General features: G+C 52.7%; 11 protein-coding genes across 11 annotated transcripts; 8 read left to right on the top strand and 3 right to left on the bottom strand.

The window, feature by feature from the left end:
* Positions 1–325: 325 nt before the first annotated feature.
* CC77DRAFT_563628 (WD40 repeat-like protein) lies at positions 326–2,835 on the bottom strand. The gene is made up of 4 exons (XM_018532211.1): positions 2,206–2,835; positions 2,028–2,152; positions 1,422–1,981; positions 326–1,374 (listed from the first exon to the last, which is right to left on the bottom strand). The coding sequence occupies exons 1-4, from the start codon at positions 2,538–2,540 to the stop codon at positions 523–525; spliced, it is 1,872 nt and encodes a 623-aa protein (XP_018380039.1). The 5' UTR covers positions 2,541–2,835; the 3' UTR covers positions 326–522.
* Positions 2,836–3,270: 435 nt separating this feature from the next.
* CC77DRAFT_1025762 (peptidase M18, aminopeptidase I) lies at positions 3,271–5,118 on the top strand. The gene is made up of 3 exons (XM_018526135.1): positions 3,271–3,479; positions 3,527–3,588; positions 3,642–5,118. Exons 1-3 carry the CDS (start codon positions 3,311–3,313, stop codon positions 5,025–5,027), a joined length of 1,617 nt encoding a protein of 538 aa, XP_018380038.1. The 5' UTR covers positions 3,271–3,310; the 3' UTR covers positions 5,028–5,118.
* A 189-nt stretch (positions 5,119–5,307) lies between these two features.
* CC77DRAFT_1066936 (4-nitrophenylphosphatase) lies at positions 5,308–6,473 on the top strand (the record flags this gene model as incomplete). Its single annotated transcript, XM_018528940.1, has 5 exons — positions 5,308–5,370; positions 5,424–5,445; positions 5,547–5,615; positions 5,667–5,758; positions 5,808–6,473. 5 exons carry the CDS (start codon positions 5,308–5,310, stop codon positions 6,471–6,473), a joined length of 912 nt encoding a protein of 303 aa, XP_018380037.1.
* Positions 6,474–6,809: 336 nt separating this feature from the next.
* CC77DRAFT_563310 (aldolase) lies at positions 6,810–8,233 on the top strand. Its single transcript, XM_018532206.1, has one exon. The coding sequence runs from the start codon at positions 7,059–7,061 to the stop codon at positions 7,944–7,946; it is 888 nt and encodes a 295-aa protein (XP_018380036.1). The 5' UTR covers positions 6,810–7,058; the 3' UTR covers positions 7,947–8,233.
* A 142-nt stretch (positions 8,234–8,375) lies between these two features.
* Positions 8,376–9,015, top strand: CC77DRAFT_1066934 (hypothetical protein; the record flags this gene model as incomplete). The annotated part of the gene is made up of 2 exons (XM_018528939.1): positions 8,376–8,447; positions 8,518–9,015. The coding sequence occupies 2 exons, from the start codon at positions 8,376–8,378 to the stop codon at positions 9,013–9,015; spliced, it is 570 nt and encodes a 189-aa protein (XP_018380035.1).
* Positions 9,016–9,128: 113 nt separating this feature from the next.
* CC77DRAFT_563620 (hypothetical protein) lies at positions 9,129–11,053 on the bottom strand. The gene is made up of 4 exons (XM_018532210.1): positions 10,847–11,053; positions 10,719–10,793; positions 9,685–10,668; positions 9,129–9,628 (listed from the first exon to the last, which is right to left on the bottom strand). Exons 1-4 carry the CDS (start codon positions 10,970–10,972, stop codon positions 9,242–9,244), a joined length of 1,572 nt encoding a protein of 523 aa, XP_018380034.1. The 5' UTR covers positions 10,973–11,053; the 3' UTR covers positions 9,129–9,241.
* A 1,452-nt stretch (positions 11,054–12,505) lies between these two features.
* Positions 12,506–15,002, bottom strand: CC77DRAFT_1066932 (hypothetical protein; the record flags this gene model as incomplete). The annotated part of the gene is made up of 2 exons (XM_018528938.1): positions 12,506–12,947; positions 12,997–15,002. The coding sequence occupies 2 exons, from the start codon at positions 15,000–15,002 to the stop codon at positions 12,506–12,508; spliced, it is 2,448 nt and encodes an 815-aa protein (XP_018380033.1).
* A 1,178-nt stretch (positions 15,003–16,180) lies between these two features.
* On the top strand, positions 16,181–17,923 carry CC77DRAFT_1082448 (aquaporin; the record flags this gene model as incomplete). The annotated part of the gene is made up of 4 exons (XM_018529361.1): positions 16,181–16,489; positions 16,541–16,841; positions 16,892–17,143; positions 17,193–17,923. 4 exons carry the CDS (start codon positions 16,181–16,183, stop codon positions 17,510–17,512), a joined length of 1,182 nt encoding a protein of 393 aa, XP_018380032.1. The 3' UTR covers positions 17,513–17,923.
* On the top strand, positions 17,924–18,865 carry CC77DRAFT_563429 (hypothetical protein). Its single transcript, XM_018532208.1, has one exon. The coding sequence runs from the start codon at positions 18,172–18,174 to the stop codon at positions 18,799–18,801; it is 630 nt and encodes a 209-aa protein (XP_018380031.1). The 5' UTR covers positions 17,924–18,171; the 3' UTR covers positions 18,802–18,865.
* Positions 18,866–19,033: 168 nt separating this feature from the next.
* Positions 19,034–21,489, top strand: CC77DRAFT_1025755 (aspartyl-tRNA synthetase). The gene is made up of 4 exons (XM_018526134.1): positions 19,034–19,302; positions 19,350–20,092; positions 20,141–20,329; positions 20,381–21,489. The coding sequence occupies exons 1-4, from the start codon at positions 19,083–19,085 to the stop codon at positions 21,311–21,313; spliced, it is 2,085 nt and encodes a 694-aa protein (XP_018380030.1). The 5' UTR covers positions 19,034–19,082; the 3' UTR covers positions 21,314–21,489.
* Positions 21,490–21,928: 439 nt separating this feature from the next.
* CC77DRAFT_1082440 (hypothetical protein) lies at positions 21,929–23,525 on the top strand (the record flags this gene model as incomplete). The annotated part of the gene is made up of 2 exons (XM_018529360.1): positions 21,929–22,494; positions 22,547–23,525. The coding sequence occupies 2 exons, from the start codon at positions 21,929–21,931 to the stop codon at positions 23,181–23,183; spliced, it is 1,203 nt and encodes a 400-aa protein (XP_018380029.1). The 3' UTR covers positions 23,184–23,525.
* Positions 23,526–23,536: the final 11 nt, after the last annotated feature.

Genomic DNA, 23,536 nt, shown 5'->3' with positions numbered 1-23,536 from the left:
TAGTCGGAAAGGCTTCGGCCTATCCAAGAATAACCCCAAGACATATGGTATCCAACCGGGCCATCCTCCATATGATCCCCAAACGCCAGCCCGCGACCCAAGATATGTGGGTCGCCAAAGCAAATGCATAGAAGAACAGCCGCTCTGAAGCAGTTCTCAACGAGTACATGAAAGATGAACATAGCAGTAGGCCATAGACCTCTGAGATGATTTCTTCTCCACGCTCATACCCAGAACTCTCTTCACCCCATGCTCAAAACGAAGCATATATGGCAGGCTAGTTTTGCGCCCCCCAACGCCGTCGATAAGAGAATCCCGTGGTATCTCGCCGCTCAGAACGCCCAAAACACCACCCATGCTCATGATAAGATAAAGCCCAGGTACTAATCATAACCATACAAGAAAATGCCGCTGAAATCGTTGCAAGAAAGGAAGTAACATGGACTGAACATGCGAGGAACCGCGAAATCAGTCCTATAGTACACTTTCGTAGAAGTCTGGTTGCAGAACAGAAACAAGTCGTCAGCGAATGACGCCCCAACTATCCATACTGCTAAGACCCCCAGTGCGCTCCTTCTTCTTGAACGCATTCCAGAATCGCAGAGTCTCATCGCCAGCACCCGTGACGATGACCTGACCGTCTGGACTCATGGCCAAGTAGAGGACACGGTAGGTATGGCCTGTCAACGAGACGACTTGTTGCATGCTTGGGTATTTCCAGACAATGATTTGGTTCTGACTGTAGCCATGTGTGGAGACGATTTCGTTGCTGTTTTTAGACCATGCTAGGTTGCAAACTTGACTTCCGGTGTCAAGACTGTTGATGAGGTTGGCTGGTGCGGTGGGTGATAAGGGGATGTTGGCTGTTGACGCAGCTGAGGCAGCAGCGGAGGCGGATGCCAGGGCTGATGCTGATGGACCGTTGGAGTTGACGAGGGTATTCCAGAATTTGATGGTTCGGTCTGCGGTACCACCACCGCTAGCAAGGAGACCACGCTGGTGAGGGCTCCAAGCAATGGCCTTGACAGCAGCTTGGTGTTCACTCCACTTGAAAGTGGGCTCGGCGTTGAGTTTCTCCCACACCATGAGCTTGTTGTCGTTGCCTCCAGAGGCGAGTTGTCCATCTTCTTGGTTCCACTTGAGACCACAGACTTCTTGCTTGTGACCGACAAGCTTTCGAAGCCATTGCTCTGGTTGTCGGACGTCGCGATGGTAGATTGTGCGGTCTCTTGATCCAGAAGTGAGGATGTGTTCGTTCCATGCAAGGGCGCCGACCCTAGCAGTATGACCTGTCATGGTACGGAGACGTCGCTGAGTCTGTGCGTCCCAGATTTGTACTTGACCTCGATTCGTGCCAACTGCAATGTGTGATCCCTGAAGGACATTAGCATGGACGGTATAATAAAAATAGCGACACTTACACGCTGTATCCAGTTGACACTTGTGACGGAATCGTCTTGTAGTTCGCAAAGCTTGGTGACGCGGCCACTACTTGAGTTCCACATGTAAACACATGAGCCGAGGCCTACTCCAAGGGTGTTTTGGCTACCCCAGTCGACGAGGTTGAGGTAGAAGTCATCAGCAAGATCCGGTGCATCCAAAACCTTGTATGGCACCTTGGAGACGGCACGGGCTTGGCGTTGGGGACTGAGAAGCATGCGCTGGCTGCTGTATTTGATTGGTGATAGGCTGTATAGATCTGAGCGGGCGTTGAGATTAAGGATGCCGTGCCGACTTGAAGGCGTCCGTGACGGAGTTGGCTGGCCCGAGTATGAGAAAAGATTTTTGTGCGGGGTTGACGGCGTCCCTGAAGGCGGTGGTAATGTAGCTGCAGTCCTGGCTGGGGGAGTATGTGAGCGTCCTGCGCCTCGCATGTTGGCACTGTCGGTCGGAGACAAACTCTGGGGAAAGGCTTGAGGCACGGAGCCCTCAAACATCTCTTGGCGGAGTACGGCGGAGTATGTGCGGTTGGCCTCTTCAGCTGCAAAAGGTCAGCAGTTGTATAGTAGGCGACTGTGGGTGCTTACTCTTCTGGAAATGCAGTTCATGGTGGGGAGTACGCCTGGCTTTGGACGGCGTCGCGGGCGATGCCTCATCGTGGAGGAGATTGAAGCTTGCCTGTAGATCTTGGCCTGCGCGATTTGGGATGAATCTGGAGACAAGTCAGTACGGTGGTTTCGATGTGACTGAGTATGACCATCTCACCTGTCGCCGTATATGCGCGGGCGCTTTCGGCTTGGGCTCGCTGTAGGCGTCCGCTCCCTAACTCGGCCTGCCTGCTCAATGTGACCAAGTGCCTTGGTCAAAGCGGCCGCGTCTATGGGTTCTGAGCTCCGATCGAGCGGGTTCGAGGGGAAGATCTGGTTACGCTTGTGGGAGGCGGTCGGAGGCGTCTTTGACTCGGGTGGTGATATCAGCGTCGGGGTTGCAATATCGTCGTCGAGTTGCGCATCCGTAGCAACTGTCTTCCCCAAGTCACCCGGTGGTGCGGAGAAGAATGCGCCGGGCTGTGCCTTGCTGTTGCTGCGTGTATGGACCATGGTACCAAAGAAAGCGATGTCGTCGTGGCGGGGTGTAGGCGATGACAGATGGCAGGTCGCAGTGTTATCCTAGGCGGCGGGATAATGGTCGCCTGAAACGAAGGTAAAGGTGGGAACAATGAGTTGAATGGCGCGGTGACGTCGAGTCGTGGTATTGTGATGATTGATAGCCCCTAAGTCGTTTGCCCTCCTCTTAACCAATGACAGGTCGTCGCGGCGCACAACAGTGCCAACAATAGATATGCCTTTTATTCGATTTGGGTGCGCATCGAGTCACGATAGTGGTGGGCAGGGTGGCCGTGGTGTTGGTGGTGGGCGCGCAACGGGCGGGGTGGGCGGCGGTGACCTTGTTGTGGTTGCGGGTCGGAGCTTGTATGCTAGACAGCCGCAGGGTGCTGGGGGAGCAACGAGAGACAGGCGGGCGCGCACGTAGCGAGAGTGGATAGTAATGGGCCGGATGCGGGCCAGTGTAAGCTGAATACAGGTGAAGGTGAAGTCGGTGTTGGGTTGATGGTCCAATTCAAGTCGCGAGTGAAGTGTGAGGAGTCGCCGCGACGCGCGAGGCAAGTGCCCGTCACGTCGTGGCTGCCATGTCGCCATGTTTTGATGTTCCCTTTCCTCTCGACGCGTTGGAGACGCCTCGTCCAATCAGCGCCGCGCATCGCCGCCGGGTGGAGCCTAGCGCTTGCTCCCGCCAGGCGCTCAACCGCCTCTCAATCGATACCCCACACCGCCCGCGCTCAGCTGGTAGACGTTGTGTCCAATCCTTAATGCTGCCATCATCCAAGCTGCGAATTACACTACTGCACTGCGCACCGACCTCACCCCTTGCTGTATCACATTCGACCTTCATCTCATCGCATATCCGGACCATGACGACCAAACCCTCTCTCAAAGCTGCCGAGGACTTCCTCTCCTTCGTCAATGCTTCGCCTACACGTATGTCGCATGCTGTCGTCATTCTGGTACATACTGACACCCAACAGCATTCCATGCTGTCAAGTCAGCAAAAGAAAGGTTAGAGAAGGCCGGCTTCAAGCAAATCAAGGTACGCATTCACTTCCATTCTTGTCAGTTGCGACAGTAGCTAACTCGGACCAGGAGCGCGACTCGTGGGCACCCACCCTCCAGCCCGGAGGCAAGTACTACCTCACCCGTAACACATCCTCCATCGTCGCTTTCGCTATCGGCAACAAATGGAAGGCCGGCAACCCCATCGCCATGATTGGCGCCCATACCGACTCTCCATGCCTACGCATCAAGCCTGTGTCTAAGCGAACAGGCGACGGCTTTATTCAAGTAGCCTGTGAGACATACGGTGGTGGTCTCTGGCACACCTGGTTCGATCGCGACCTCAGTATCGCAGGTCGTGCCATGGTACGAACAAAGGATGGCAACATTGAGCAGCGCCTGGTCAAGGTCGAGAGGCCCATCTTGCGGATACCCACTCTAGCCATCCATTTGGACCGCCAGGAAAACTTCCAGTTCAACAAAGAGACACAACTATTTCCTATTGCTGGCCTGGTCGCTGCAGAGTTGAACCGCCAGGGCAAGACCGAAGAGACCAAGGAGGATAGCAAGGACACAGAGACCGAGGGCCCACTCGCTGCCCCAACTGCAAGGCACCACCCCTACATCATCGACATCATCGCCGAGGAGGCCGGCGCTGAGCCAAGTGACATCGTAGACTTCGAGATGGTTCTGTACGATACACAGAAGTCGGTCATTGGTGGCCTGAACAATGAGCTCATTTTCTCTCCGCGATTGGACAACCTCATGATGACCTATTGCAGCATCGAGGGTATCATCAAGAGTCTCTCTGCATCATCCGCGTTAGAGAACGACTCGACCATCCGACTCATCGCATGCTTCGACCATGAAGAGATCGGCTCCCAGACTGCACAGGGAGCGGACTCAAACCTGTTGCCTGCTGTAATCCGCCGCCTGTCAGTGCTACCCGCCTCTGACAGCAACTCGGACAAGTCTTTTGAGAAGGTTGAAGCAGATACTGCTACCGCTTACGAGCAAACGCTGGCCACATCGTTCTTGATCTCCGCCGACATGGCCCACTCCGTGCACCCCAACTACCCAGCCAAGTACGAGTCCCAGCACAGGCCTGAGATGAACAAGGGCACTGTTATCAAGATCAATGCCAATGCCCGGTACGCCACCAACTCACCAGGTATTGTCTTGCTTCAGGAGGCAGCCCGTCGCGCGAAAGCGGCGTCTTACAATCCAAAGTCGGCCAAAGAAGGTGTCCCGCTCCAGCTCTTTGTTGTCCGCAATGACTCTTCCTGTGGTAGCACCATCGGCCCCATGCTATCAGCAGCGATGGGCGCTCGCACTCTTGATCTGGGTAACCCTCAGCTCAGCATGCACAGCATTCGCGAGACTGGCGGTGCGCATGATGTTGAACATGCTGTCAATCTGTTCGACAGCTTCTTCGAGAATTTTGAGGAACTTGAGAAGAAGATTATTGTGGATTGACTTGATCGCCCGAGATTGTGATGACCAATCTAGTCGAATATAGTAGACGAATAATAACGGCATGAATGAATGAAAGATAGTGTGTCAAGCGCAACAATGAATCAGAGCGTCTGTGAGTACCTTGTGTGGCCTTGCGACCCTGGGAACGATAGTAGGGTAGACCTGGACATTCTCGGTATGGTTCCGCTGCTGATCCCAGGGTCCACGCCAAGCACCCCACCAATGTCGGCTGTAGAGCGTCTGTTCTCTGACGCGAACCGCTGTTTTGACAACTGACATCATGGCACCTCAATTTCTGTCTGGCGACAAAAACGCCATCGACGGATTCTTGGATAGATTCGATGTACGTGTCCAGAAAGGACTGTTGTTATGCATTGTACTCACAAGACGTTCTAGGTCTTCCTGTTCGACTGCGATGGTATGCGCCCAACTTTTCGCCATGCGGCATGTCGGTTGCATTCGCAATTAAGGCAGCACTCGCATCGCATGTGAACATCTACTGATTGTGACCAAGGACAGGCGTCCTCTGGTCCGGCGATCACCTATTCGAAAAGGTCCCTGAGACGCTGGAAATGCTGAGGAGTAAAGGTAACGTATTCGCTCTCTACAGAAAGCGTACTTTATGCTGACCAGTTGCAGGCAAACAACTCGTTTTCGTCACCAACAACAGCACAAAGTCCCGAGCGGATTACAAGAAGAAGTTCGAAAAGCTCGGCATCCCCGCCGAGGTGGTACGTAACGCGGAACCCTATAGCATAACACCGGCTGACACGCCAACAGGAAGAAGTCTTTGGATCCTCTTACAGTGCCGCGGTATACATCGCTCGCATTCTCAATCTCCCTGCGCCGAAGAACAAAGTCTTTGTGCTCGGCGAAAGCGGCGTGGAACAGGAACTCGATGCCGAAGGCGTCCCATACATCGGCGGCACAGACCCCGCCTACAACCGTGAATTCCGACAGCCAGAAGATTTCGAGGCTATCGCGAACGGCAGCCTGCTCGACCCCGATGTTGGCGTTGTGCTGAGTGGACTGGACTTCCACTCAAACTACCTCAAGACTGCAATCGCTTTCCAGTACCTTCAGCGTGGTGCCATATATCTCGCTACGAATATCGACTCTACGCTGCCAAATGCGCATACCTTGTTTCCAGGTGCTGGTGCTTCGGGCGCTTCGCTTGAGAGGGCTATTGGCAAATCGCCATTGTCTTTGGGAAAGCCAAGTCAAGCTATGATGGATGCCGTAGAGGGCAAATTTAAATTCGATCGTAGCAGGACCTGTATGGTGGGAGATAGGCTGAACACGGATATCCAGTTCGGCATCGATGGAAAGTTGGGCGGCACACTGGCTGTACTCACAGGTGTCAGCAAAAAAGAAGACTTTTTGGCCGAGGGTGCGACGACTGTTCCCACGGCCTATGTCAATGCGCTGGGTGATCTGCTGGGTTAGGGGGTGGCTCTCGCAGCTCAAGACCTGGGCGGAGTCGAGATTGCAAGAATATAGATAGGAATGGCATAGAAAAGATAGAATTGACATAGATGATCGTGCAGCATACTGAAGCACTCACGGTTTCCATCCAGTATCATCCAATGGAAACTAAGTGGAGCGCTCTGCGACAGCGAGACGCTAATCATCTTGGCAGAACGGACGCGAACGAACCTCTATATCAACGACTTTTCCGTCCAAGCTACCCCAGGCTTCCCCCTCCGTCATGGGCAGCATCTGGGGTAAGGCAAAGGCCGCGGTATACCACGCTCGACTGGGTATCCCGCGGGAACTTGCCCACAGATTCCGACACTGCAATTAGCCGGCAAATGACCCGAACGTCGGTGGTTACGCCGCTCAACTTGGAGAGCAGTTGCCGACAGCCCCACCATAAGAGAGGACATCGGAATATCGGAAATGTAACCGGAACGACGAGGGGAAGTTGCATCATCGCCCATATCACATTGCTCTCTTCCTTCACTCTTCTCACCTCCATTCTGCCACCTTGGAACAAACCTCATCTTGGAATATCTCCAGACCAACACAATCATGGCACCAGATCTATCCCAGAACAAGGCCGTCAAGCTCGTCGCCCACGCCGCCGCAAACAAATACGCAATCTGCGCAACATGCTGCTACAACGTCGAAGGCATCCTCGCATCTGTCCGCGCAGCAGAAGCCAAACGCGCCCCTCTAATCATCCAGCTTTTTCCCTGGGCAATCACATACGCCGATGGCATACTGCTCCATGCTGCGCGCGAAGCCGCTGACAACGCCAGCGTGCCTGTAGCTCTTCATATGGACCACGCCCAAACCCCAGAGATTGTGAAGAAAGCCGCAAACTTCGACAAAGGTTTCGACGGCATCATGGTCGACATGAGTCATTTTGACGATAACCTTGAGAAGACTGCAGAGCTGGTCAGGTATTGTAACGAGAGGGGAATCATCACAGAAGCAGAACCGGGAAGAATTGACGGAGGAGAGGACGGTGTGGGAGATTTGAGTGAGATGGGTCTCGAGGCTATTCTCACCACTCCGGAGCAAGCTGAGGAATTCGTCGCAACGGGGATTAATTGGCTAGCCCCTGCTTTCGGAAACGTACATGGGAAATACGGGCCCAAAGGTCCTCAACTGGATTATCCGCGGTTGCGCAATGTGCATGCCAAGGTGGGGGATCGAGTCGCATTGGTATTGCATGGAGCAGGCAAGGAATGGTTCCAGGAGAAGCTACTCAAGGAGTGCATCGAGTGTGGTGTTGCCAAGGTGAACATCAACGATGCGTTCAATAATGATTTTATCGATGTCATGAAGGAGCAGGCTGGTCTTACGCCTCTGACGGGGTTGATTGAGAAGGCGACAGATGCTATGCAGAAGAGTATTGAGAATTATATCGAGTGGATGGGTGGACAAGGCATGGCGGACAAGATTCAGCTGTGAAAGCAGAACTTGTGCATGGGGCTGGGGATATGTAACATCAGTCAAGGCATCGCTTCAAGTTGCTTGTAATAGATTCTTAGCATATCGAGTTGCGGTGTACAGGACAATTATGCGGCAAGCTGTTTGTTACGGCCGAATACTAACGGTTTTGCGACGGCCCGAATGGCTTCATGGCTAGTCTTGCGAACATACCTCAGTAGTATACAGATTTTGGTCATCGTACAACGATTACTGATCGAAGTAGTTTACCCCTGGGTCCAAGCGCTTCGGCTTGTTGAGCTAGCTGCCGACTAGTAAACTAGGCATCAAGAAAAGTTACCGTAGATAAGTAGTTCTAGGTGCCAAATTCAAAGATGGACAACGAGTTGAAGATTTCTCACAGTCGTCGACACCACCCATCCAGATTACACCTCATCAGACGTGAACATCATGTCTTCCAACTACTCCTTCCATGCCATCCCCATATACTGGGTCATTGCTCTGTACCCACACATGTACTCTGTACGCTTCCCTTTTCGTGTCCCTTCTCCAGTAATTTCCTGTTCTACTACTGACCATCGATGCTTCCTAGCAAATGATCTTCAAGAAGGGTGCAAACGGCCAACTCGACAACGCCAACCCTCGTGGCGCCTCCACACTAGAGTTCTACCGCAAGTGCTGTCCCGGTCCTCTATACACGAAAGCCGAGCGTGCGGAAGCATGTCACAAGAACAACATGGAGAATGCGCCGTTCTTTATCGGAGCGATATTGGCGGGCAATCTGGCGGGGTTGGATTCGGGTATGTTTCACTCTCATGGTTGTTCATCGATCAATGACGACAAACGACAAGACATTGATGATATGTCAAGATCCGAAGAGGTAGAAGCTAACCAGGATAATATAGCGACGATGAATACTTTAGCGGGAGCCTATATCGGTCTTCGCCTCGTGTACAGTTTCATGTACGTCAAGATTCAGACGAATACGCCGAGTTACTTGAGGAGCGTTACGTGGACTGCGAGCGTGGCAGTCTTGATGACCATGTTCGTGAAGGCGGGGAACAAGATGAACTCGGCTTTAGGGCTGTGAGAGGTTTGAGTTTAGAAAAGGTTGTCGAGAGAGGTTGCAAAGAAACGCACACACAATGATTGAAACTTGTTATACCAGGATCGGATACGTAATTGCAATATCTCAGTTAGAAGAAACATAGCCGCCCTTTGTAAAATGAATGTTTCAAAGAATTATGACACCCTCCACATCTTCACCTTCCACGCCCCCTCCTCTCTCTCGCCAACCTATCTTCAAATTCGATAGTTCACTGTGGCCAAGCACACAAACCCCCACAATCACTCCCACCATTCAGCGGATCACAGTCATCTCTCGGATCATCAACACAAACCTGACCCGGTATATCGCACTCGAATCCTGCAAACCCACCACACAGCTTCTCCCCGACGCAGATACCCAGCTGGTCACAGGCGGGACCGCAGGAACCCGGTTTGAATGGATCGGTGATGCAGATCTGACCCGCAGGACAGTCGAGGACTTGGCTTGCACGACCGCCGCCACAGATTTGATTGGTGGGGGTAGCCTGGCGGGGAGTGATGGGCGAAGGAAGGGGCACGGGGGTGATGGGTACGGGAAGCGGGACGGGTGTGGCCGTGATGGTCAAGAGAGTGGAGATAGGGTAAGGTGGACAGACCTGACCTATCTGTTAGTCGGTTGTCATCACTACAAAAGCGAAAACAAGATTCATACCTGAAGAAGAGGTTTCTTGCCACCACACAGCTCGTAACATCTTTCCTTGGCAGCATTCTGACAGTAGCAAGATTCAGGCCAAGTCGAGATGCAGTTTACCAGAGGACATTCGCAAGTTGGAGGAGGTGAGGCTGGGGCAGTCACAGGCTGTGGGTCTGCCACACGCGCTTCGACCGAAGGAGCATTCAGAGGAGGGCATTGCGTTGGAAACGGTGGCGCGGGACCGCCGCACTTGTCGGAGCACGCTTTTGCTGCGTTGTAGTCGCAGTAGCAAGAATCGGGCCAGACCTGAGGGCAAAAATGGGGACCAGGTGCGCAGACGCAAGCCTGGGCTTCTGGCTCGGGTATGGGCTCTGGTGCTGGAGCACGAGCGACCACATTGTCTACAGCAGTGCAGTCCTGGTAGACTGGCTCTATACCACCGCATTTCTCGTAACATGCCTTGTCGGCATCATTGCGGCAATAACAGCTCTCCGGCCATGACTGGATGCATACAACGTCTTCGCATACACAAGTATCTGCCTGTGGCTCCGGTAAGGGGAGCGGCTCGGGTACAGGCTCTGGGGCACGAGTCTCGACGTCAGGAAGACTGCAATCTTGATACATCGGTTCTGCGCCACCACACTTCTCGAAACAAGCTCTCGTCGCGTTGTTACGGCAGTAGCAACCCTCCGGGAAAGAAAGGACGCATATAACCTCTTCGCACACACAAGTCTCTTCCTGCGGTGCCGGAACTGGGACTGGAGCTGGAGCTGGGACTGGCTCAGGTTCGGGAGCTCGAATGTCCAATTCATCAATGGGGAGAGTGCAGTCCTGATAGGTTGGCTCTTCTCCACCGCACTTCTCGAAGCACGCTTGAGTAGCGTTGTTGCGACAGTAGCAGCCCTCGGGAAAGGAAAGAACGCAGAAAACTTCTTCGCAAACGCATGCCGTAGGAGCGGGCTCTGGTATGCTGACTGTCGATACTGGAAGGCGAGGGCAGTGCTGCCATTGTTATGAGCTACTTGTTTTATACGTGTGCTGCTTTGGCTTACCAGAATGCGTGGAGTGTAGTCAGGGCATTTGGCCTTGCACGCGTATTCTCGCTCGTTGAGGCACTTACACGATTCCTGGACGATCTCAGCAATGACACGACGGCCAGAAAGAAACATCAGATACATACCAGTGCACCAATAGCAGCCGAGCAATCCGGTGGTGGGCACGTCGCTACACAACTATCAGGCTGTAAGTCTTGCGCCAGCCCAAGAGCGCAGCCAAGAAGAGGGAGAAAGGCAAAAAAGAGCTTCATCTTTGACAATAAGATTACCGCTGAGAAGTAGAAATGTGTTGATGTTATAGTATGCGCGAATGTTCGTCTAGTGAGGTCCAAGTCGGCCCTGATATATACTAGGAAACCACGTGGGAAGCCCTGGACCGGAAACTTAATCTGACAAGAGTTCCAACATGCTACTCATCTTACAACCTTTGGCCAAGAAAAGCCCCTCAGACGTGCCAGAGTGCTCGAAGAGAACCAGACTGCGCCTTCCGAAGCCACCAAACTTTGCGGTCTGGCGAACACGAGTTGCCAGCTGCACACCAGATTGCTTGGCGGACATTTGGCAACGTGCGCCTTCTGGTATATGATGATGATGCATTTCTCGGATGGGGAAGTACTGCCCAGAAGCATATGAGACAGCCAACAGTGTAGTCAGACGGGGCAATGTAAACATTTGTTTATGATCCGGTCGTTGTCTTGCGGTGTATGAGAGTTTTCTTCAAGACCAGTAATGAAGCGAAAAGCGACAACATCATACCAGGGTTCATGCCAGACAAGCTTTTCAGGTAGCACAAATCATGCAGTCTGCTGCGGAACATAGATCATTGTGAAGTGGCTTTCGTATCCAGGCACCATTGCATGTTGTACTGCAAGCCAGTTGTCATTTGTTTCCCGTTGTGTCCAACGGGACGTAGATTGAACGGAGACTCTTGCGGCTGAGAGACACGACAGCTTCGTTTGTGTATATTACGCGCTACAGACCCAGACCGGGTAATAAGTCGAGGGTTCCCGGGTTTTCAATCTCTCAGCCGGGATGTCGTACGCCTTCCCGCTCATTTTACCTTGTCTCGGGGTGATCTGACGTGGCCTGGCAGCGAATTAGATTTGTGGAGTCTGCTGATGGTGAGAAGTTCGCAGCATTTGACGCATTGGGTCGGGCGGGTCCTGAAGCTCACTTGCGGGGAACCAGATGAGCAAACAAATGTGGTGAAGGCGACGAACCGGTGCGTGAGTAGAGACAGTATGGAGCTGCGGGATGACTTACGCGGAACGCTGACGCCAAGACACTAGGCCATTGTTCTTGCCAACCAGGTCATTGGATCCGAAGCCGGACCTCCCGTAAGATGTGAGACCACGGCCGTTTTCACTGACAGGCCTGTACCAAGTCTAGGCACATTCAATCTGTCCAAATGCAGCTGGATGCTCTGACCACGAGTAGACAGTCAACATCAAGTGCTTTTAGAACACAGCATTTACCTATAATAGTTTCCACACCACACATCAAAGCACAAGTCCAATAAGATCGCGAAAACGCTTGGGCAACAGTAAGACGTCAAGGAGATATACTGCTTGCTAAAGCAGGTTCCAGAATCTGTGAAAAGGAGTGACTGTTTGATTGAGTAGAGCGCGCAAAGACTGTCTACTGTTATGCCAAGGCGTTGTCGAATAGGCCGTGAGCTGACGTATAATCACATCCAAATGCAACGCCGTTGTGCTTCCCAAGGGTATATCCCATCTATGCATCCAAAATCCATCATGTTAGAACGTAACTCATGAGTAGTGAAATCACCGATTGCGGTCCACATCTTCAGGCGGAGAGCGTCGCTGTAGGCCGGTGTTCGATCGAACAGCATCGACTCCACGCCATACTACCGTAGAAACTGAAGAAGCTAGCTCCCGCAACGAGGTGCCACCTTCTGCTGCCCGTGGAATCTCTCCTGAAGCCCGCCTAGAAGTGGCTGCGGACCAACCAGGCTCGACGTCGTCATCAACCAAGGATGAATCCGAGGGTGCAGACCTGGACATTGGCACAGGCCGTGATGCAGAAGGTGACTCGTTGCGAGTCTCAGCTGCTTCAGTTTGTACGTCTTCTTCGCTAATGGAGAGTCGAGGTGAGCGTGTTGGTGATGCTGACTGTAGCCGATCATGCCAGCTGCGACTCAGAGAGCGTACAACATCGCCTTTACAGATGGGGCATGTTCGCCGGCGCGTGACGAGCCAAGGGGTGCTACTCACGTCAGATTGGAACCGTCAAAAGCTGGGAGGTGGATACTTACATGCAATCCGCATGGAACTCGTGACCACACGGGAGGCTCATGACTTGACTTACTCCGTCGACGTACTCCTCTAAACAGACGACGCATTCTCTTTGGCGGCCACCATAGCGTCGTCTCCACGCCGCCAGACCTGATTCTTTCTTCTCTTCCTCACGGTCACGAGACGCGTGCTGTACAGATGTTGAAGTGGCCGGCGTCTCTGATACCGTAGTTGAGCGAGATCGAGGTTCTGGTGATCTTGACCGAGTGGATGAGTGCTGAAGTAAGGGTGTGGTTGGGGACGCCGCGCTAGGCGTGGCTGAAGACGATGAATCGCTAATGGTCTGATAGGTTCTGACCGGCAGGCGTTCCACAACAGACTTGGGCGCTCTCCAACGACGACGTCGAATGCGAGACCGGAGAAGAAGGAGAGCGTATACGACAGTCAGTGTGACCAATGGACTGACAACGAGCACGAGTAAAGTATCGAAGAAAGGACTGCTTGAAACGTTCGTGGGCGTAAGCGTGACCCATAGACCTTGGTGATAACTAGTCGTGGGGGATGTCTTGATAATGCCAGAATTTGCGTCGATTATCGAGGTAATGCTTCTGGTGCGCGCGCGCCTGGACGATCCTGACGATACTGTGTCGTGCCTAGAGCCTGACCACCAGGTCCAGAGCTTCTTCCCACCGGTCTTTGTGTTCGCTGGGGTATATTCGCCACTACCGGGCAAGGCATTACTATCAGTTTTGGTACTCAACGGGGTGGCGCTAGCTGCTGTGAGTGCTTTGCTCGTCGATGCAGAAGGAGGCAATAGGTCAGGATCCCGCCAGTCGTGTTCTCCGATGATAAAGCCGTCTGCAGCTCTGGTGGGTGTCGGAGTGGATGCTGTCGATTTGGTCTTGATGGGCTTTTGGTCGTCTTCCCAGTCGCTGATTTCGACCCATTCAAGATCGCCGCTATTCGGTAGTCTCCGACTGCCAGCTTTCGGGGAACTATCGCTTGTCCCGAGACCAAATACAGACAGGAGCGAGTGCAGCCAACCAGCATGCTCACCAGTTGTAGTCTTCTTGCCAGATGTCGATGGGTGCTTCTTTCCTGGGGCCGCTGTTGGTATAGTTTGTAGCGTCCCGGAAGGTGTCGGACGGCTTTCGGCAGTCTTGTCAGATGCTTGTACAGAACTCGAGAGCATTCCATCGGCCGAGAGAAGCGAAGACAAAAGATGTGCGGTTGTGTGTGAAGTAAATAGGGATGGAATCGTGATGTTCGAGGTGTCTCCTTTGGCGTACATTCGAACGAGGGCACCGCCGCGCACATCGTCACCCACTATAACAGCTGCACCGCCACGTGATTGTGCCCACTGCACTTTAGCCAAAAATCCACAGCCTCCTCGCTTGAGGAGGACAACCTTGCCAGCGATCTCGGCACCCTCCTGGAGGGACTGGATATCGGCATGTTTGGATCCTGACGTCATGCGCGTGCCAGAGAGGCCTGCTTGCAGGTGGTCGTCTGTGCCATCGTCTGTAGTGGCGGTCTTAGTGTTGTCGTCTCTGGCTCGACGGTTCTCTTTCCTTGAAGGCAAGTCCCTGTCCGGCATGGCACCCTTTGCTTTATCTTTGACATGACCAAGCGGCTGCGAAGCGCTGACAAGGTCATCGCTGCCGTCTGGCCAACCCGGGACGTCGCTGCATCCTAACTCGCCCGCAGCACCTAATGTATCATCTCCAAAGCCACTACCGATCCATAGCGGACCACTCAAGCCCTCTTTAGGTAGTGCTGGGCCAAACGCGGCAGGTCTGGCAAGGAAAAAAGTCGAGTTATCGTCGGTCAAACTGATGATAGCAGAGGGCGGAAACAAGGAGCTGGGCGACGTGAAGGAAAACAAGGCTTTGTAACTGCCCTGGTTCGATGCAACAGATGCTCGCTCCTGCGCTTCATCCTGTGATTTGCCTACTATCATATATAGAAGCAGCGTAACGGCTAGTAGGGTCGTGGATAGCGACAGCAGCAGACGGAGTGGACGCATGTTTGCGGAGGCAGCCGGCGGCGGCGGGAGAGGTGGAAAGCGACAAAAGCAGCAGAATGTGCTGGATATCTAGGAGAGTTGAGGCATCGACTGAGGTCAGGAGACAGACGCGACGTGGTCCCGTTTGAGGTGGGTCACGCGGGGCGGATCGAGAGTGAAGGGTAGGAAGCAATGGATGATGCGGTAATAACACACCCGCAGGCGGGCAGGTCGTCACTACTTGTGTGGCGCAAGGCGATAAATGGCGCACATGTGCAGGAAGGCTTGTCGCAATGAGGGCAGATAGGCAGGAAACGGGCTGAAGAACAAAAAGTGGACAAGGACGTGACTGGGAGTGAAAGACTGCAGGTGGCCGGAGCCCGATGATGTCGTGATGGTTCCGGGACCCTGGTGGAAACGCGCGTGACAGACGCCAAGCATGCTGCTCCCCGCAATCGACTATGCTGGAAGCGTCAGCGACACCAAAACATCGCGTCAGCCTTATCGTGTCTTCCGTGTCAGTGGGTGAAGCTGGAGTTGTGCGACAGAAGACGACAACGTCACGGACAAGGTAAAAATGCCAACGCGTCTGTGACATGCATGTGGCTGCTGCGGCGCGTATCTCTTCAATGATGAAGATAAAGGTGCAGTAGCCTTCGCATGACCGTCTACAGAGAGCAAGAGGTTCAAAAAACCATTGCACAGACAAAAGGCGTCGAGCTGAGGTTGCTGGACATGTCCGCTCTGACAGACACTCACTCCCAGTCACTCCTTCCTCGTCAACATGCCCGCATCGCTCTTGACTTTTGCTTTCCTCAGAACTCAGCATCGACTGGCAAGCACGTCCGTCAACCCTCGACGTGCCTTTGACTTTTGCCCCTTCCCTTTCCTATCGTGCCATCATGCTGCTCCCATCTTCTCCCTCGCTCGTTCAACTTTTTACTTTACACCTTTCACACCTTCAGCTCCTCATACACCTAGTCATCAGCTTTCAAACTTCCCTACAGCCCTTTTCCTAGTTGCTACATTCCTAAGCTCTACCTGCTCGGCTGCCAATCTCAGGCCGCGTCTTTCTCACCTACCTGACCTATTAAACAGTCCTTATCGTACGTGTTCCGCTTCAGTCCCTCACAAATACGAGCTTACACTGGCATCCTTCAGTGGCACTCATGAACCACCAGCGCCCCTCGGAGAGCTTCATGGTCTTGCCAGGCATGAAGCCCAGGTACACAGAGGACCCCAACCGCCCTGGAGAGACACGCCTAGCTGGTTTCGCATGGCTACCCAATAGGGCTCGCCACCTCTTCATCTCTTTCCTGGGGGAATTAGTCGGCACCTTCCTCTTTCTTTTCTTCGCCTTCGCAGCTACACAGGTCGCGAACAATCTTCGAGGTACCCGATCCATGGACGTCGGATCATTGTTGTACATCTCGTTGGCGTTCGGCTTCTCCTTGGCAGTCACTGTCTGGGTCTTCTTCCGCATCAGTGGAGGCTTGTTCAACCCCGCTGTGTGTTCTATCAGGCGAGTCAACTCGGAAGCGACCGCTAACATGACCCAGGTCACCATCGCCATGGGTCTTGTTGGAGCACTCGGCTGGATGAAGGTTTTGCTGTTGATCGTTGCGCAATTACTCGGTGCCATCGCTGCTGCCGCTGTTGTGTCCGGGCTGTTTCCAGGGCCACTATCTGTGAACACCACCCTCAGCCGTGAAACATCTATCACGCGAGGCCTGTTCATTGAGATGTTCCTGACCTTTATGCTCCTCCTTACCATTTTCATGTTGGCGGCAGAGAAGCACAAAGCAACCTTCATTGCCCCGATCGGCATCGGACTAGCATTATTCATTGCTGAGCTCGCTGGTAAGCGCCTGCCGACTCTGCCAGAAATACCCCGATGCTGATACAAATAGGTGTTTACTTCACGGGAGGCTCCTTGAACCCAGCTCGTTCTCTCGGACCTGCCGTTGTTACCGGCGTATGGCCTGGATACCACTGGATTTACTGGTTGGGTCCTATCCTCGGCGCCATCCTCGCAGTCATCTTTTACCGCCTGATGAAGATGCTCGAGTACGAGACTGCCAACCCCGGTGCAGACCACGATGGCCGTGAAGCATACCATGAGCATGGAGTTGGCAGGAGCTCTACTCAATATGAGGTTTCTGGTGGTGAGTTTTCAGCGCTTCCATTAGGGCAAAACTGAACACTCTACAGCCCGCCATGCGACTGACGGGGCCGACGAGCGTGAACAAGTAAGGAAGTTGCGGTCCAGCTTCATGCTGCCAACCATGATTCAGCGCCAACAGATGCCATCCCTTGACACAATGTCGACAGCTACAGGCTACGTCGAGAAGCCCGCGATACCGATGCCAGCACACATACAGACGTTCGACGGCCATCGATCCGATGTTGTCAACCATCCCGAAGACCGTCCACGTGCCCACCACAAGCGCGGCTCGTCGCAATACGAGATGTCATCCGACTCCAGCTACCGCAACGGGCCGAGTGCGGAGTCAGGCAGCTCAGAGTCTTAGACCGGCTCATCAAACAGCTCGAGCTCACGGTCTCGCCGTTCGCCAAGCGCATAGAATGACAAGTCGCCGAAGAAGGGTATCTTCGACGGCATATTCTACTGGCCTTGCTGCTTCTTGCCACACTTTATCCTCCAGGTCTGTTTCTGTCCTCACACGTAAATAGCCGCTGGTGCTTATCGGTGTGGTGAGTGTTTGAGAAAACAGGGTGGGTATCGCGGTGGTTCGCTACATAGGGTACCTCTTCTGTTCACCTATGGTTTAATACATCAATTCTCGACGTAGATCGAGGGTGTACACTTGAAACGCACTCCCATTACCCACAGATTTTCTAACAGAGTTTTCTGATTCGGCTTACCGCTGCGCCCATCGGAAAGGCTTCTTGACTGCCATTAATGGTATTGGGACCAAATATACAGATACCTACCTTGAGCCGATTTGATGGAAGGCTTCATGCTACGTCGACTATGAGTTGCATCCCAGATGTCGTCCTCTAAGCTTCAGTCGGTTGGGCAGAATACGCGTTCGTCCTTCGAAGGGGCCACTAAAGCACTTCCACACGCCATAATGTCTCTGGAAGATCTTCATTAGGGTTTTATGGCCCAAGCTCGCCAGTTACATCGTTCCCGAGAAAGGCAATCCATGGCAGAGTGCAAACTGCAATGCGACGTGGATGCACAAGTCCCTTCGAACCACGACTCCCACTCACTATGATCGTGACTACAATTGGATGTTGCAAATGTTGTTACGCCCCTCTTTCCATTGAATTTAGTGGAGGGGTAATTGACAAAGCGTTCTTCTTTCGCCAACTGAGGAGAGATGGTAGAAGATGGTCTACTTCTCCACTCGCAGTAAATGTGGCGATGATGAGGCTCAGGACTTTGCGATTTGCCAAAGTCCTAGCAGCCCGTTCGTTCTTTGGTCTTCATCCATCACGTCTTTACGTACCATGCAAAAACATGAGAAACTCTTTCATTGTGTTGCTATCCACTTTAGTATACACAGTCCATTCCACCTGGTATACCACTCCACCGTCGCTCGCCTCCATCGAGAGTAAAATCGTCGTTTCGTCGTCGCAAATGGGTGCGGGCGTGGGTGCGCGGTATGTTCGAGACACCGACCAGTTTATTGAATCAGAGATGCCGTCAAAGCGTCCGTTATGTAACAAGGTGTGTGTGCCGAACGCGGAAGTCATGCGGCCACATCCACATCTACCAGCGAACCACTTGAGCCTCCCGAAAGAAGAGAGTTCAAAGGCGGATGTGGAGAGCCGCTCAGCTGATACACGCTAGGCTTTCATCATCTAGTCGTTCTGTTAGTATGCGCGCGACAGTCAGAATGGCGTCGCAAGGTGGCTTACATGTTATAAACTGGAGGGATAGCGAGAGGAAGTGGGCGTGGGTGCTGGAAAGCTTTTGAAGCTTCTGCAGCGTGGTCCGAGCGGACGCTACCTCGGTTTGGGCATGGTCTTGATCGTGGCTTGGCGCGTCGTTGAGGCATGGCTGCCAGATTCTCATGGACATCAGAGAAATTGTCACCATTGTCAGGGCTCGGTTCATCACTTAGACTTACTATGAGTCTTTTGCGCGCTTCCCGGTACGTAGTGACTCGGGAGAGTAGCATTCGCAGCTCCTACGCAGAAATTTCCAAATTTCGTCGCACATCTCATCACGGGACCACGCCAAAGTGTGTACGGTCATCCTTAGGACATGCATACCGGAACTTTGCAAGCTCGCATGATTCTGCGCCCGATGATCATCTGAAGAAGACTCTCGACGAATTCAAGGCTACCAGTGGGTTTGCAGCACCTTTGCAGAGCCAAGCGCTTACCAGATTGCAGTCCGTCCACCCTCCTGGGATTCACTGAACTCAGTATGGGCAAATGCACAGCACGTACACTACCCTCCTGGGGAACAGGTTGAACTCGTTGGCTATATCAGTACAAGACGGGATGTCAGCCAGAAGCTCTCCTTCACCATGCTCCGCAATAAAAACCAAACATTGGTTATCCAACTTGTGTCAGGGGAAGGGGACGGTAAATCCAGTGGAACAGATGCACATGCCTGTTTACGATCGTTGAAAGAATGGACTCCTGTTCTTGTAAGAGGAACGCTCAGGGAGCGTCCACCAGCCAGGCAACAGTCAATCGACGGCATCAAGTTAATCGGGGCTCGCGAGATTGCTGTGGAGCACGTGCAGTCCCTCAACGACATATCAGAAGACATCATCATCAAGAATGACACAGTGTTTGGTCCAGATCAACGGCATCTGCAGCTTCGCACAGACAGAGAATTGCGCGAGGATATCTTGACGCGGGCGAAAGCCATGACGCGGGCAAGATTGCACCTTAACTCGGAGCAATGGAGGGAGATTGAGACGCCCATACTTTTCAAGTCGACACCTGAGGGTGCAAGAGAGTTCCTCGTACCAACACGACAAAAGGGCCTAGCATATGCATTACCACAAAGTCCACAGCAATATAAGCAAATCTTAATGGCCTCCGGCATCACGAAATACTACCAGTTTGCGCGGTGTTTTCGAGACGAGGATTTGAGGGCTGATAGGCAGCCAGAATTCACTCAGGTCAGTACCATGCCCTGCACCATTAAGCCGTCGCTAATCGTGGACAAGCTCGACATGGAGATGTCCTTCGCTAACGAGGAAGATGTCATGAACGAAACTGAGAATCTTCTCAGAGAACTCTGGTACAAAGTTCTGAAGCCTTTTGAAAAGTTACCGGCAAAATTTCAGCGAATGAAATATCAGACTGCGATGGCTCACTACGGATCTGATAAACCGGATCTACGCTACAAATCAAAGGTATGTTAAGATGCCGTAACATGATCACTGTTTTCGACTAACGGCGCGTAGATACATACCATCACTGAACATCTGACACCAGATTTGATAGGAAAAATCACCTCGCTACAGGATCCCGCAGTCGATGCCATCAAGATTTCAATATCTGAGGATCCCAAGGTTACCCGCAAATTCGTCTCCAGCTTCCTCGACAGTCCAGATGGGAAGATATATCTGAACAATCCGGACGGCCAGCCAGGTATCTTCATCGGGGATCTGTCGCAGCCCATGCAAGGTCTCGGACCTTTAGGCCGCCAGTACGAGATGGAAGGTCCCGAATCTCTGAAGCCAGAGAACGGGGACCTTCTCATTCTCCAAGCGCGTCCCAATGTGCCATTCTCTGGTGGCTCAACCATGCTGGGAAACTTGCGTCTTGCTCTCCACAAGGCAGCTATAGCGCAAGGCCTAATGGAGGCGCCGGCGAAAGACGACTTCAAATTTGTCTGGATCACGGACTTTCCACTATTCACACCATCGAGTGACAGCGAACCAGGGCAAGGCGGCTCAGCAGGCTTCTCATCGACCCATCACCCTTTCACTGCCCCAAAGCTACCCGAAGACGTTGACAAGCTACTCACAGATCCTTCTTCCGCGGTAGCAGCGCACTACGACATTGTCCTCAACGGCGTCGAACTTGGTGGCGGTAGTCGCCGTATTCACTCCGCCGCCATGCAAGAGTTCATATTCAAGGACGTTCTCAAGATGAAGCCTGAGCGTGTGGAGGACTTCAGACATCTGCTCGACGTATTGAGGAGCGGATGTCCACCCCATGCAGGTATTGCGCTAGGATGGGATAGACTAATGGCCGTCATGTGTGGACGGGAGAGTGTGAGGGACGTCATTGCTTTCCCGAAAAGTGGGCGAGGTGAGGATCTGTTGGTCAAGAGCCCGAATCGGATGACCGATGAGCAGTTGGTTACGTATCATCTGAATTTGAGAGACTAGGTCGAGAGGTGGACTTGTCAAATGTACGATAAAGATGTTGAACATGTATTAGTACTGACATGTGCATGAGCTATATGTCGATTGGGTTATAAAGTTTATCACTCTATCCGTGCCACTCCATGTACGAATTGTGGAGCCTCGATAGTCTCCGTTGTAAGGCACCTCAAGAATGCGTAAGACAACAATAATGCTAGATAATAAGATGCATTCGGGTGGAGAACACTGCAATGCAGTCATACCTAGATCGAGTGTGATAGGCTGTCGATCCTGGGGAACAATCATCGGTTCGTTACACGAGAGGACAATTAGCGCTTACCTCGGGGTAAATGTCCCTCTATGGAAAACTGAACAGCAGCATTGATAGTGAGATGCCCGTTTGATGCAAGAGTCAGGCATGTTTATATTGCACCATGGTTGATATCGTGCAGTGCATGTAGGGGAACGCTGAGGTGCCGGGACAATGGAGCTCGAATCTGCAATGCAAGGCTTTTGGATACTAACCATGATGCGATATATAGCGACATGCACCCTCTGTCAGCTGTCAGCGAGACATCTCCTAGTCTTGCGTGAGTCCATCGTCGCTCAATAGCCACCAGTCTTTTTTCCACTGCCACTATGGCACAGCCCGAGTTCCAGATACCTGAAGAATATGCATCAAAAGTGACCCGAGTCGAGTCCAAGGACAAGCGCACCGATGCTGAGATCTTAAACACCTTAACGACGCATACTACTATCACTTCTGAGAAGAATATCTGGACCTACTGGCATGCCGGCGTCCAGAACATGCCCAAGTGGACACAACGCAACATCATCAACTGGGTGCGCCTCCATGGCTCCGAATGGACAGTCCGCGTGCTCGATACAGTACCAGACTCACCGAATCACGCATTGACTTGGATCGCGACTGAAGATCTTCCAGAAGCATTCGTAAAGGATACGATGACAGGTCCATACGTAGGGCCTCATAGCGCCGACTTTCTGCGTGGCGCAGCACTGTACACGTATGGCGGAGTATGGATGGATGTTGGATGTATTCTTTTCCGCCACCTCGATAGCGTGTGCTGGGCCCAACTTGCGGACGACACGAGTCCGTTTAGTGTTGCTGCGCCACTGATATACGGACAATTTATTGCGAATCACATTGTGGCGTCTCGCAAAGGCGACGAGTTCATCAAGAATTGGTGCGTTGATTCACGCATCCATAAGACGATCCACTATACTGACTTTGGACAGGCATCTGATCTTCTTGGAGCTGTGGAAAGGACGCAATGACTATTCCGGCGTATGTCAGTCGCCCCTGATTAACTTCATCCAAAAGTTGGATTTTGAAGAGCTGGCCGAGGCGGGGTATAGGTGGGATTGGAAATTGGATGTGCAGACTATCATTGGGTACATTGGACAAGTCTTCGCCTGGATGCGCTTGACGTGGCTGCAGGAGCCCAATGGCGGCTTCGATGGCGTCAACTACTGGGCTAAGAAAGTCTTACTGTGGAACGCGCTTCCTGAAGACTTCCCTGCTGAGACAACCGTCGGATTCGATGGCGCGGATATTCTCAGGTTCTTTGCTACGAGGCTAGACGCTGATGGAGATGACGCAGGACATGAGAAGGCGAAAAACGCAGCGTGGAACATGATAACGCAGAGTGTGATGCAAAAGATCACTCACGGTAAGGAGCTGTGCCATAAGCCTCATTGTGGTACGTTGCTCGACCTTCCGGAAAATGAAGGTAAGGATATGGCGCCGGGCACTTTCGGAGAGCTGCTGCGTTACGGGAGTGTGCACCTGGAACAGACGAGAGAGATGCACTATATCGAGGCAGCTGTTGTTGAGTCCGAGTTGATACTTCGGAAAGGACTCCTAGAGGCGTGAACGGGAAGTGCACGTGTCTTGAAAATCTAGGCGGCGATGAAGTAGCCCATTCGATGTCCTCGTGTCATCGGTAATCAACGTAGAAAACCTGAGTATCGATGAATGCCCAGATTGAGGCAGTGCAAACGATAGTCTTCCAGGCTTCATAACAAGACCTGTGTTCAGATGAGCAGGTAATCCAGACCATCAGCTCGGCGGCGACAAGGGGTCAGTGCGCGTGATGACATCACACCTTCCGTCTATGGCTTCTCCGAGGATAAGCCAAGACAGGTACGCTTGTAAATCGCGCTTCCTCTCCGCCGCCAGCAAGCTTGGGAGACTATTGCCATCTGTCTGAGTTCTCGACAGAGGAC

Source organism: Alternaria alternata (genome assembly GCF_001642055.1).
Source record: "Alternaria alternata strain SRC1lrK2f unplaced genomic scaffold CC77scaffold_31, whole genome shotgun sequence".
Taxonomy (NCBI): domain Eukaryota; kingdom Fungi; phylum Ascomycota; class Dothideomycetes; order Pleosporales; family Pleosporaceae; genus Alternaria; species Alternaria alternata.
Note: the sequence above shows the minus strand (reverse complement) of the source record. Positions and strands in the feature narration are given on the sequence as shown.

What these genes read in the sequence shown, in the direction of transcription:
- CC77DRAFT_563628 (XM_018532211.1), bottom strand. Translation starts at nt 2,540, where the DNA reads ATGGTCCATACACGCAGCAACAGCAAGGCACAGCCCGGCGCATTCTTC. An exon ending in CCGCGCATATACGGCGACAG is followed by an intron (nt 2,153 to 2,205) that starts GTGAGATGGTCA and finishes ACTTGTCTCCAG; the next exon opens with ATTCATCCCAAATCGCGCAG. An exon ending in TGAACTGCATTTCCAGAAGA is followed by an intron (nt 1,982 to 2,027) that starts GTAAGCACCCAC and finishes GACCTTTTGCAG; the next exon opens with CTGAAGAGGCCAACCGCACA.
- CC77DRAFT_1025762 (XM_018526135.1), top strand. Translation starts at nt 3,311, where the DNA reads ATGCTGCCATCATCCAAGCTGCGAATTACACTACTGCACTGCGCACCG. An exon ending in CGTCAATGCTTCGCCTACAC is followed by an intron (nt 3,480 to 3,526) that starts GTATGTCGCATG and finishes GACACCCAACAG; the next exon opens with CATTCCATGCTGTCAAGTCA. An exon ending in CCGGCTTCAAGCAAATCAAG is followed by an intron (nt 3,589 to 3,641) that starts GTACGCATTCAC and finishes AACTCGGACCAG; the next exon opens with GAGCGCGACTCGTGGGCACC.
- CC77DRAFT_563310 (XM_018532206.1), top strand. Translation starts at nt 7,059, where the DNA reads ATGGCACCAGATCTATCCCAGAACAAGGCCGTCAAGCTCGTCGCCCAC.
- CC77DRAFT_563620 (XM_018532210.1), bottom strand. Translation starts at nt 10,972, where the DNA reads ATGAAGCTCTTTTTTGCCTTTCTCCCTCTTCTTGGCTGCGCTCTTGGG. An exon ending in CGGCTGCTATTGGTGCACTG is followed by an intron (nt 10,794 to 10,846) that starts GTATGTATCTGA and finishes GAGATCGTCCAG; the next exon opens with GAATCGTGTAAGTGCCTCAA. An exon ending in ACTACACTCCACGCATTCTG is followed by an intron (nt 10,669 to 10,718) that starts GTAAGCCAAAGC and finishes TAACAATGGCAG; the next exon opens with CACTGCCCTCGCCTTCCAGT.
- CC77DRAFT_563429 (XM_018532208.1), top strand. Translation starts at nt 18,172, where the DNA reads ATGCGACGTGGATGCACAAGTCCCTTCGAACCACGACTCCCACTCACT.
- CC77DRAFT_1025755 (XM_018526134.1), top strand. Translation starts at nt 19,083, where the DNA reads ATGAGTCTTTTGCGCGCTTCCCGGTACGTAGTGACTCGGGAGAGTAGC. An exon ending in CGACGAATTCAAGGCTACCA is followed by an intron (nt 19,303 to 19,349) that starts GTGGGTTTGCAG and finishes ACCAGATTGCAG; the next exon opens with TCCGTCCACCCTCCTGGGAT. An exon ending in ATCTACGCTACAAATCAAAG is followed by an intron (nt 20,330 to 20,380) that starts GTATGTTAAGAT and finishes AACGGCGCGTAG; the next exon opens with ATACATACCATCACTGAACA.